Source organism: Sebastes fasciatus, chromosome 17 (assembly GCF_043250625.1).
Source record: "Sebastes fasciatus isolate fSebFas1 chromosome 17, fSebFas1.pri, whole genome shotgun sequence".
In the NCBI taxonomy this organism is placed as follows: Eukaryota; Metazoa; Chordata; class Actinopteri; order Perciformes; family Sebastidae; genus Sebastes; species Sebastes fasciatus.
Window position 1 is genome coordinate 19938084 of NC_133811.1, and position 12306 is coordinate 19950389.

Sequence of the window (12306 nt, forward strand, 5' to 3'; positions counted from 1 at the left end):
TTTTTTTACCTCGACATATAGGCATCTTTCCCGTCCAAGTGCCGTCATTCTTGCAGACTCTGTGTTCAGAACCTCCTGCCAGGAAGTAGCCATGCTGACAGCTGTACACCAAGGTGTAGCCAAAACCAGGCAGATCCATCCCCACCACGTCCACATGGAGCGGGCTCTCTGGCTGCTTACAGGCGTGGGCTGGAGGGGGGAGGAGACATTTGATGCACTGGAGTTAGAGTCTGACAGGCGGAGAGGGGATGGATGGGCGATAGGTTAACAAGATGATGGGATATATATTTTCTTACGGATGCACTCAGGTTGTGCTCCGCTCCACGTCAGATCAGGCTGGCAGGTTCTAGAGGAGGAGCCCTGAATCAAATGACCTGGCTGGCACTGAAATGACACCACGTTGCCCACCTGCAGAGAGACAGAATGAGATAAAACACACAAAGATAACGTGAGTGTTAACATTTTCTGAAATACTTCAAAGTAAAGCTAAAAAGATGTCATTTAGGTCAGTCATTATAACAGATGAATAACATTTGCTCTGACAAATACCACATACAATAAATTGTTCATTCAAAATTTCAGAATATGTCTTGTTTATATATTTAGATATTCACTCAAATTAATACAATACAGACATGTAGATGATTAATGTGCAATGACTATGCAACTGCAAAATGCATCCAACAGTATACTATAACTTCCTAAATTAAACATTCTTGATTTTTTAGAAAATATTGTTATAAGTATCCAAGCAATAACTGGGACTAGATACTGATGGTTGTTATGTCAATCCAACATGCTCATCATGTTTAGAGGGCAGGTTAGGATGTTTTCAAGTCTATCTTATTACAATAAGCACATGACTCACAGTAATTAAGTTGAAGGTGTTTATTTCACAACAATGACCCGCTAGCTGTACATTATCCCGCTTATTACACGGCTACTAGAAATCAATAATTTGACACAAAAATGGTCCGCCAGAGTCCAACATCAGAACTGTGTCCATAGCAACGGTCTGTTTTACATAGCAACGGTGTGCTCTTAAGAAATAACAGACCGTAGAACGCCGTGATTGACCAATCACAATTGAGTATTCAACAAAGCCGTGTAATAATAAGAAATAGTGAATAAAATCCACAGTCCTCGTATTCCGAGTTCAGCCGAAGCTAAAATGAGACTTCAGCAGTTTGAGTTATTCAAATCAAGTGGTTATCTTCCATGATTACGGTCATTTTTAGTGACATTGCCTCTTTGTTTCTAGTGTTTCCTTGGTAGTTGCATGTAGGTTTGTTGCCAGGACACAGCACCGGCAATAAACCTACCTGACGAAGATGTCCACTTGGTTTGACCAATTCAGAGTGCTGAAACTTTGGCTGAACCGTAGAATGCATTTTTGCAACTGTGAATCCCCCCCTCACCTCTTTTACAGTGAAGTAAACAAAGGACGGGAAAGAAGGAATGATTACAGCGACCAATAACTCGATAAATATACCGTACATACGGCATATGAGTATTGTATTAAGATTAAAACGAAGAGAGTCATGGGGCATCCTGATGGCCTTGGGGCTTAACACGCTTACCCATGATTTAGATTTTGCCACCTCCATGTCACACCGTGGTGGCTATCCCTTTAATATGTTTGGTCGTATGAGGCCATTCTGGGAAATAGGGCTGCAACTGACAATTATTTTCATAATTGATTAAACTGCTAAATAACTTCCGTATTAATCAAGTTTGACAAATTTAAATGTCCAAGTTGACATTTTTAAATGTCTTGCTTTGTGTGACCAACAGTTCTCCCAGATTTCTGTTTCCTCTTCTTCTTTGTCTGTCTCCTCCTTCTTCCCTTCCCTTCTTTTTCTTTGTGAATAGATAGATTGTTAAGCCACAATGACAGCTTCTATATTGGTTAGTGAGTTAACTCCCTGGGTAGGAAAGTAGATAGTTAGTTTAGACAGATACTTTACCTTGAAACCGTAGGTCCGGTTCAAGGAGCCGTAGCGCGGCGTTCCAGGGTTATCACAGCTGGTTTTGGTCGGCTCTGAAAAGAACAGCACAAGCGTGGAAGTAATTACACACAAAATCTAAAAGAAAGATAAATTAGCAGTAGCATTGTATGTCCTCCCTTAACTCTCCTTTCCTCTCCTCTGTTGTCATGGTAACAGCAGGGTATGGATCCCGGCAGGACAGCAGGGGGCAGTAGTGCTTTATCAGAAAACGAAGCAGGGCCAGCTTTGAGAGTGTGTGCGCGAGTGTGTGTGTGTGTGGCAGGAACATCAGCATGTAGAGCACATCCTGACGCAGAGCTCGATTCAATACAGCTTCCGAAATGACAGATTCACTCTCCCCCTCTACCTCACTCGTTCTTCCTGTACCTCTCTAACTGCCCTCTCTCTCCTCTCTCTTTCTCTAACTGCTCTCTTCCTCTCTCTTTCTATCTTCCCATGTCACTGTATCTCTCTCTGCCCACCCGCCTTACCTCCCCCCTTTCTTCGTCTGTCTTATTTAAAGAGCAGGCTGCTTCGGCTCAAAACTCATTCTGCTTCAGTCACATAGTAATACACATCACACGCCAACATACAGCAGCAATCACACACTAATAAATCACCCAAGTGCACACACACCGAACCTTACATTCTCTTCAAAAAAGAGATGTTTGTATGTGTGTTCGTGTTTGTTTCATAGTCTCAGTTTTTTAAGTCATGATATAGAACTGAAAGCAAGAGCAGAAGCACTGATGCTCTAACTACTTCTACTACGTTCCAGTAGTTATAGATTACGTCTTTCCACCGGTGAGAAGGAGCCTTCTGTTTTTAGATTGTCTATTTCACAGGGAACATCCGACTTTATAGCAGCAGTAAAGTTCTGTAAGCGTGCCTTATCTAGTGCTATGAAGGAACAAAGAGTCAAGTGCAATACAAAAGCTCTCATTTATTACAATTCATTACCATACTTGATGTTTTAAGCACCTGCTCTGAATCAGACATGTGAAGTGGTGCTCTAAGCATCACATGTGGTGTTGAACTGACCCAGTGGGACCATTTGTAATGTGTGCTGAATATCCCTTCTCACTTTCTTCCTAATCCCCGGATAGCGGCGGCTTGTTTGAAGTCGGACGGCCGTTCCCATTGGTGGAAACCTTTTAGTAAATACTGTGAGTTACAGCGTGTACTCGTGTCTCGCTTGTGAGCCTGCAACTTTCTCTGTAATTTCTGAAAAGGGGTTCCTATATGAGATCCCTATTTTTTAGGCCAGAATAGACATTGAATGTTAACTGTTTTGGAACTTGTACCACCGTATATAACCTCTCTCTCAGAGGCAAGGAATTCAGCTCTTTAGTACAAACACATTATGTTTATATATTGAACTGTGCGATACCTTCAAAGGAAAGCATCACAATAAGAACTTTATTTCCAAACTATAGTAGTTTTCTGATGAATGATCAGCGACACAACCTAGACTTAATAGTAGTTATATGAACATATAAAAGATATTGTATAACCCTTAGTGTTCACTCAATGTGGCAGCCGTGCCATTGTGGTTTTTTCACTTTTCTACCGTGAGCATGAATCCCTTCTCCTCCAGTTTATCTCTAACTTCATAAACGGCACTGCTTTTGTGTACTATATTTATCATATTCTGTATGTTCTCTTTGGCCCACATGTCAAGCAAACATCAGACTTCTGCAGAGGTCGAGGTCGGTCCTCTCCCACTCATGTTAACCTGTCGTTTACCTGTGTCCATCTCAACTAATGCCCACACAGGCAGCCTGCATTTTGGTTGACTTGGAAACGGTCGACCTCTCGCAAGCAGTCTTGGACCAGTTGATTTGTTCCGCACCAGAATACGATTACTGCGTTCACAATTGCTCAAATGAACCGCACCAGAGTTCGATTAAAAATGACTAAATGTTGGCTTAGCGCCGTGAGATGTTGACTCTATCTAGCATTAAGAGAAGCAGCAGTTTTATAAGGAAGAGTTGCCAATTTTGAAATGATGCTTTCAAAAACATCAGTGGAATCATTTAAGACCCATCCTCCTAAGGCTTCTTTTTCATTTACAAGATTGTCTCAGATGAGCATCCAGTCACTATTCATTACTATTCCAATGAGTCTGTGAAACTTTAACTTTGACAGAACAGTAGCGGCTCTCCACAGCAAACCCATGAGTAGACTGAAATGTGGCCGTCAACGATGGGCCATTAATTGCCGTGATCATTAGGCAGGGGAACATCAGACGCCGGTGAAGGCTCCCCGCTGAGCCACAAACCAGTCATAATAAACTGGCAGGCTAGTATAAACTAAATCATTTGTTTCATAGGTTATAAACCCACACAAATAGTCAATCAGGAAAGTAAACACATGAAAAATAAGCAACAACAATATTAATCAAAAGAAAACATACAGCAATGGGACAAGTCTGTGATACTATGCTTTGATACGATACTGATTTTACCTCCTAAGAAGTATTATTCACAAGTCTGGGGGCTCTCGTGGTCTTACCACCATCACCGCCTTTTAACTTGAACCCAGACTTTGAAGTGGACAAGAAGCCCCGGCCTGAGGATACCAGGCTGTGCTCCAGCTTATGTGAGTGAGGTTAAATGATTGATGATATAGTCAGAAAATAATTAAAAAGTAATCAGTAAAATCTAAAATACATTTTTGGTGGAGGTTAAAAGCCTTGTACTGTATTTTGAACAAGTTGTAGGCTTAGTCGAGCAGCATAATATAGGCGGGGGGGGGGGGGGGGGGTTTCGTAAATGTATTCAGAAATACAGCGCCAAAGTTTTGACATATATTTTAAGTTGGTTGAGTAAGACCCATGGGTCTGGGGTTTTTGGTACTGACTGAAATGTATCTGTCGCTCCAAGTACTGAAAACTGTCAAGTTCCATAAAACTGGCATTCAGTGTCTGGTCAGTTTCTCTCTCGTCAGATCAATACTGATTTAAATCAAAAAGTTGTCAGTTATGGGCTATAGTTATTAGACACAGTTGTTGTGTGGTTGCTTGTGTTGTTGTGTGTGGTAAACATTCAACATTTGAGAACTTTTTCTTCTTTTGTTTAATGAAAAAAACATTTTTTTTTTCAACACAAGTTCTTGCAGTTGAGTTGATTGCATTCAAAATATGAAAAATGTGGAGAAACTAAAACTGGTTTCTGTTGGCCAACAGAAGAAAGTGCACATTACTATAATATAACTAATAATATATCATCATCAGGAAGCACTCCCAAAAATATTTGGATAATAAGTTTCATTTGTATAATGGCCTCCCTGCTTTGTCTGGTCATAAAGTGAACATAAATAATTCAAATTACCGATACAGCGAGGCTGCGTGCCGCTCCAGGTACCGTCGCTTTCACAAAGTCTGGTTGCTGTGCCGACCAGGATGACAGGTGGAGCACAACTGAAGGAGACTTCTGATTGGTAGATGAAACTTCGCCCCTCTCTGAAACCACCGACTGGAGTACCGGGGTCACCGCAAAACTTGGCTGCACACACACAAACACACACAATCCCATTTCAGTATATTGCTGACAAGCACTTATGTACTTTTTGGGAAGCTCAAGGACAAATGCAGATTTTTCCTTCCAATTGTAACTGATGGTTGGTAAAGAATAATAACAGGCAATGTGTGTGCTGGTATATGAGTGTGTTGAAGTGTGTGTGTTTCTTACGTAAGCACTGTGGTAGCATGCCGCTCCAAGTGCCATTGGCCACGCAGGTCAGGACGGCCGGGAATGAGAGCTCATATCCAGGTGAGCAACTGTAGCTCACGCTGCTGCCCCATTCAAAGTCACTGCCCTGCAGTACCCCGTTACTGATGGCAGGGGGAGCCGGGCAGGTCACAGCTATGACAGAGAGGCAGGGAGAGAAAAATCATCCAGTTTTTAGCAGCTGCAGGTGAGAAATCACTGTCCTGTAAATTGACTGATCGGCCGCGTAGCCACAGTGTGCCCCGATATGTCTGTGCCGTCTAAATCTCAAGCTGGCACACCCAGCATAATCATAAAAAATTTTGCCGGCCAAACAGCCGACTACTCATTTAAGTGCAGCCGGCTACTTTATTATATTAATTTATGATTCTGCTAAAGTTTTGATTAACAAGTTACGATTCGCTATGCATCTACTTTTTACGACCACTAGCCTCCACCTCAAAACAATGCAAGCACGGTGATAGAAAAGTGCTTATCTGTGTGTATCAGTCCTGTCCTCAGATGCTCTGTGTGAATGTGTGTGTGTGAGCTCAGCTGAGAGGTTGCATCCTGCCGAGTAGAGAGCCGTTTTCAGTGTTTGACAAATATTAGCAAAATAATTTATGACAAAATGCATGAAAAATTGCATTAACAGGGGACATCCTCATTAAAAGGTGTCAATAAATAAAATTAAAAAAATTAAAAATAAGGTCTAATGATTCTTAATTACAAAACTTATGATCAGTCAGGAATAGACGTGGTTTTAAATATTAATAGCTATTTACAGCAGTTGTGGGCTAAAATGCATTAAAAGCCTAATTCTCCTTTACAATAACTCATTACATGTTTACTATCGGGGAGGCAAACTCATTAAATATGCAATAATTAACATCAGTGTATATGATGGAATAGTGGCATTAGAATAAGCCAGAGGAACCCGATTTGGGCTTTTACGGCCTGAAGTGGTTCTTGCACACATTAAATCCCACAGGCCAAACTAAATTAAAATATCTGGCTACGTGGTTGTGACTGATAGCTGTAGAGAGAGGGAGACTGCTTGATTAGATCATTGACTTCAACTACTGATTTGAAAATTAGCTTATAATTTCATAGCTACTAAAATGTACCAATGCAAATAGTTGAAAGATACTCTGTTTTCAATCAAGTCCAGTAACAGATACAGTTTAAACTGAGGCAGATGCTATTAGCACCCAGGTGTCAGCAGCCAACAATACTATTTGCACCCTACCCAGGCACACATTAGATACTGTATGTGAATAAGTACTGTATGTATTTTTTTCCACAAACCTAACAAAGTACTTTTGTTGCCTAAACCTAATAAAACAAGAAGTAATCTAAGTGTAAAAATAGGCTCAAGAGACTCAAACCCTGGCCTCTGGGGTGAGAATCCTGGGTTTGACCCATTCATCCACCACAACATACACCCTACACATATTTTGTAGCTCTTTATATTACTAATAGTATTACTACTACTAAATATTTCTGTTAGAAAGGGCTTCCTGGCAGAAACCCTTCGGTTAGCTAACTATTGTTAATTTAAGTAGCATATTCAACTTGGCTGGGTGCAAACAGCCGAATAGCTGCCGTTTGACTATTCTCACCCGGGTGCAAATAGACACCCCGTTGAACTAATCACAGGAATTACAAGTTGTTATGTGACTCATATTGTCTTCTTTGTTTGTATTTCTTGATTTCCCTCACAGAGGCACTGACTGCAAGGAGAGCAGAGTCTGCTGTGTCAGCCTTTATAAAGCTGGGGTTGTACAAGGGTTTAATTTGGATTTAGAGCTCACTTGTTGTGAATACATCAGTTGTACTATGCTACCTGCACACATGGGACATTTTATATGCTGTTCCAGGAACATCTTCTGGACAAAGTAGTATAAGTTGTGGTTTTATAATATACACTATAAAAAAAATATATCAACAATTAAAATGGCCAAGAAAAGCTAAATGATAATAAACAATTTACCTGTACACATGGGCATTATCCCACTCCACGTTCCGTTCTGGGTGCACGTCCTCACCGGTGACCCGTCCTCCTCCATCCTGTATCCTGGTTGGCACTGGAAGGAAACATTCTGACCGATCGTAAAGTCTTCTCCGTAGCGAAGGCCGTTGGCTGGCACACCCGGATCCCCGCAGTTTATCACTGTGAGATGGACAAGTGGAATTGGAGAGGAAGAGATGAGATGAAGATTAAGATTGCCTTACAGTTCATGCTGTGGCATGAGGTAATTGGAATTTTAATCTGCTTATTACTCCTGCATGTATGCTCTTTGAAATACGTGATTCAAATATAAGGAGAGGTAAAGAGGGAGAGAGAAAAAAGACGACTGTCGGGGACAAAGGAGCAGTTTGATGTTGATGTCAGTCAGAGATTTATTTTTGTAGTTCTAAATCTTTATTAGAGTTTTTCAAAACTGTCTAGGTCTCAGATAAATCCCATGGCATAGTTCAACATTAAGCCTGTAACAGTCATACGATTCAAACCCAGTCTAAACAAAGTGGCTGTGATTCAAGAGATAACTTCACTAAAACTGCATATTTATCTATAAAAACTGCACTTAAAGGAACAGTGTGTAACAATTAGGGGGATGTATTGGCAGAAATGGAATATAATATTATATATATATAATATAATCGTGTTTTCGGTACCTTAGAATGAGCTGTTTATATCTACATAGCGGGTCCTCTCCATGGAGCCTGCCAATTTGCACTGCCATGTTTCTACAGTAGCCAAGATAACATTACTCGCTCCTGTTGCCGCTGCACTCTCTCTCTCGCTTCACCACTCACTTTCCTCGTACACACACACTCTAAGCACTGACTCTGCTCCAAATAGCCAGTCGCGTTTTTGCGTCGGACACCGTAGTTCTCCTATACGCTTGGCACACGGGAGAGGTTGTGTCTAGAAGGTAACCCCCGAGTTGGGGAAACTCTTGCGAGATGGTTAACGATAGGCATTGATCTCGAATGGTTAAAGTTAGGCGTTGACCTTGAATAGTTAAAGTTAGGATAGGTCGTCTGGCAGCGAGTCTCGCCAGAGGTTTGCGGGTTACTTTCTAGACACGACCCACGTGAGAGGCTTCAGTTAGTTGCAATCTGAAACCTCACCGCTACCGCCAGATCCTACACACTTGTCCTTTAACTAAACTAAAGTAATTTGAAGTTGTGGAGATCACAGTGCATAGCGAATCTGTGAGATCACACAGTCCATATGATCTCTTCAGATTCAGTTATGGGCCTCACTTCTTATGAGTGAAACAACAAAGATATTAAAAATGGCCGAGGTTGTCCTGGGACTCTTTTAAGGAGCATTAGGATTCCCCAGACTGCACTTACACAGCACTGTCCTTCATAGTCTAATAGGCACTTTAAATGCTTTTAAACCCACCCCACTGATACTGTCATGGCTATTAATGTATTGTAATCTACTGTAAAAGCTATTTCCTTTAAGTCAGGGGATTCTTAAAAACTTTCTTTCTTTCCAGGAGCCCGTATTGAAGAGATGTGGTTTCTCAGCAGTTCTCTCTCTTTGTTCCTCTCTGCTTGACTTTTTAAAGCTCATTTCTTTGTGTAGTGCATTAAAGTCAGGAATGTCACTGAAAATACGGCTGGAACTCCTTCATGTGGGGTCCCAAGCAAAGTGAATTTCACCTTGAGACACAACGTGTTTATTAAAGTATTTTGTCAGCGAGCATGCTGTCTGTTAATTTTTAGTGTTATATGCCACTTTACATGCAGATTTTGTAGTCTGTGTAACATGCAGCACTGATTAACACTTGTTCAACCATGGCTTCGGTCACATTTCATATGGGAACAGAATGTTATATTTTATGGTTATTTACAGAGTTCAAAAAAGCAAATTAGCTAAAGTAAACAACGATCAAGGTTATTCATGTCACTCTATAAAGTCTGTAGCAGCTGCATGAAGATTTGGGGCAGATTTCATTACTCAGAACCTATACTGTGGCAGGATAATTTAAAACCGGGGATAAAATAGGGTCGCGAAAAGGCTGGAAAGGAAAACCTTATAGTCACACATCAGGAGGTTTATGGGTTGCAGACTTGACGTTATTTGCACAGCAAGGATTTAATAATAATAATATATAGTAAGTAATACATAAAGCTGACAGGCTGCTCTTCAGCCTCCAAGACCCCTTATATGTGAGGTTATTCAAAATTATAAGGCTAAACAGATATAATAAGCATCATTTATAAATGGTAAATTGATAGTTACTTTAACTTAGTCAATAGTTATTTGACTGTTAACAAATAATAATTAATAATATTTACTAATTATTAGTAATGATAGTTTCTGTTATTTTATCATTAGTTTGTGTAATATGAAATAATTAGTTTATAAATTCTAAATTGTGTTGTAGCTGATAGGAGATGATGACAATTACATTCGGATTACATTAGTAAAGTACTTATTATCAGTTTATTGTTGTACAAATTATAAAATTTTATATACTATATTAGGTATTGGTTAGTGATTACCAAATGATTTTTAAACCTTTAAGACATTTTTTGTAAAATGTCTATAAACATTACATAGATAGATGGACCAGAAACTGAATTATTAACCATTAACAAAGTGTTACAAATATCTATATTTATAGATGCTTTACAAACAGTTTCTTTAAGATTTATAAATAATATCTAAATCTTAACAAATATATATATACAGTTTATATAGTATATAAAATGTTATTTGTGCAACAATAAACTGTTAAAATAACAGAAATTATAGCATTAATAATATTTAGTAATCATTATTAATTAACATTTCTTTGTTTGTCAACATTAAAATAACTATTTAATCAACTATAAGTTTACCATTTATAAATAATGGTTATTATAAAGTGTTACTACAGCCATCCCTCAATAGACATCAGGTAACTTACTGGTACAGTTGGGCTGTATTCCTGACCAGGTCCCGTTGGCCTGGCACAGCCTGGTGGTGGCGCCAGTGAGCAGGTAGCCGTCCATGCAGGAGTAGATGACGGAGTGAGAAAATGTTGTTCCATCCAAACGAAACACTCTGCCATTACTGGGAGTGCCAGGGTTCCCGCACTGGACAGCTGGGGGAAAAATGAGAGAATGAGAGAGTAAAAAGCCTCGTGCATCTCAATGAGCTTCAGCTCTAAGTTATTTACTGTGCAGTACATGGGTGGATCTATAAAACTGGATCAGTGTCAAGGTGTTGGATTATAACAGGTTGGGATTAAGGAAAATTATCTCCCTACGTTTACAGAACGGCTGCGTGCCAGACCACGTCCCGTTAGGGAAACACATCCTCTCTGAAGAACCAATCAGATCGTAGCCCTCCGAGCAACTGAAGTGAACCTTGGAACGGATCCTGAAGTCTGTTTGTTCCCTCGCACCCTGGGAGGGGATGCCAGGATCGCCGCAGGAACCAGCTGTGTCGCCTACAGGGAGAAAAACGAGGAGGCAGAGTTGGGTCCCCGACTTCAAAACTACAATACTTGACATCTTTTATAAAGACAGGATGTACATAAAACCTTCAAATTACTTTTAAATCTGGGGTAGGCAGGTTGGAGCAAATATGATAACGGTCACTATCTTGATAGAAGTGCATGAGAGAGGTAATCTGATAAAAATCATATTCAAGATCTGATAATTGCCTCTGTGTCCTCCTGTGCTCCTAATGGCATCTGCAAGATTTCACAGACTGGAGGAAAACAACCAAACAGAGCCAAGCTGGAGACTTGCCTTCTCCGATCAGCTGTCAATCACTCACAAACTCAGATGAAACGTTGATCAGCGCTGCCTAGTTTGATCGGAGTTAACGAGTGATTGACAGCTGCCTCTGTTGAATGAACAGCAAATAGGAACGCTCTCTCTCTGAAATGACCTGTGATTTAGCCATTTGATTTTTTAAAGCCTGAAAACAGAGCCATGAGGAGGTGCAGAAGTCTAGTTTTCTCTCAGAACACTTGTATTACAATATGCTGAAAGGTTATTATGGATTTTTTGCCCAATGATGCCAGAAACATTCTGCCTACTGCAGGTTTAAGTCATCAAATTAAAAATCCAAATAGAAAATAGAGAAGGTAGAACAAGAAAAAAAAGAAGCAAAGAATTATTTTAAGATGAATTGTTATTCATCAACATCATAGTGAAGTGAACTCAGCAGTGTGAGGTGAATATTTTCTTCCAGTTTTGACATAAATCACATTCTCAGGGTACTCAAGTATGACATGGCTGCTTACAAATTCTAGTGGTACTGACTGCACACATATGTTGGTGACAAGGGGCGTATGTTTGCCTTAAGAGCGTGTATGTGTGTGTGTGTGTGTGTGTGTGTGTGTGAGTGTGTGTGTGTGAGTGATTCTCACTCTGCCCTTGAAGAGCCGCCTGGTCAGCAAATTCTGCCTGACAGACAGAGCGCGCTCCTGGGAACACCCACGCACTTCCATGCACACATTGTCATCCACATGTACAAGCCAAACATTTCTGGTCACTATTGTATATTTTGGTCCTATTAATGCTCTTCCAAATTTGCATTGGCTTACATGTGCATCTCATTAATGTCAAAACCTGACTAATTAGTGGGT

The 12306-nt window shown here is 40.3% G+C and overlaps 1 protein-coding gene across 8 annotated transcripts in view; it reads right to left on the reverse strand.

Moving 5' to 3' along the window:
- The window catches only part of csmd3b (CUB and Sushi multiple domains 3b), a 408609-nt gene that overhangs the window by 13795 nt on the left and 382508 nt on the right, over positions 1-12306 (reverse strand). For all 8 annotated transcript variants that reach the window (XM_074614488.1, XM_074614493.1, XM_074614494.1 and 5 more), the window contains 8 exons: positions 10975-11157; positions 10633-10809; positions 7692-7871; positions 5681-5854; positions 5321-5494; positions 1968-2041; positions 297-408; positions 10-189 (listed from right to left, as the gene is read on the reverse strand). In XM_074614488.1, coding sequence (XP_074470589.1) covers positions 10-189; positions 297-408; positions 1968-2041; positions 5321-5494; positions 5681-5854; positions 7692-7871; positions 10633-10809; positions 10975-11157 — 1254 coding nt within the window. The remainder of the gene's footprint in view (positions 1-9; positions 190-296; positions 409-1967; positions 2042-5320; positions 5495-5680; positions 5855-7691; positions 7872-10632; positions 10810-10974; positions 11158-12306) is intronic.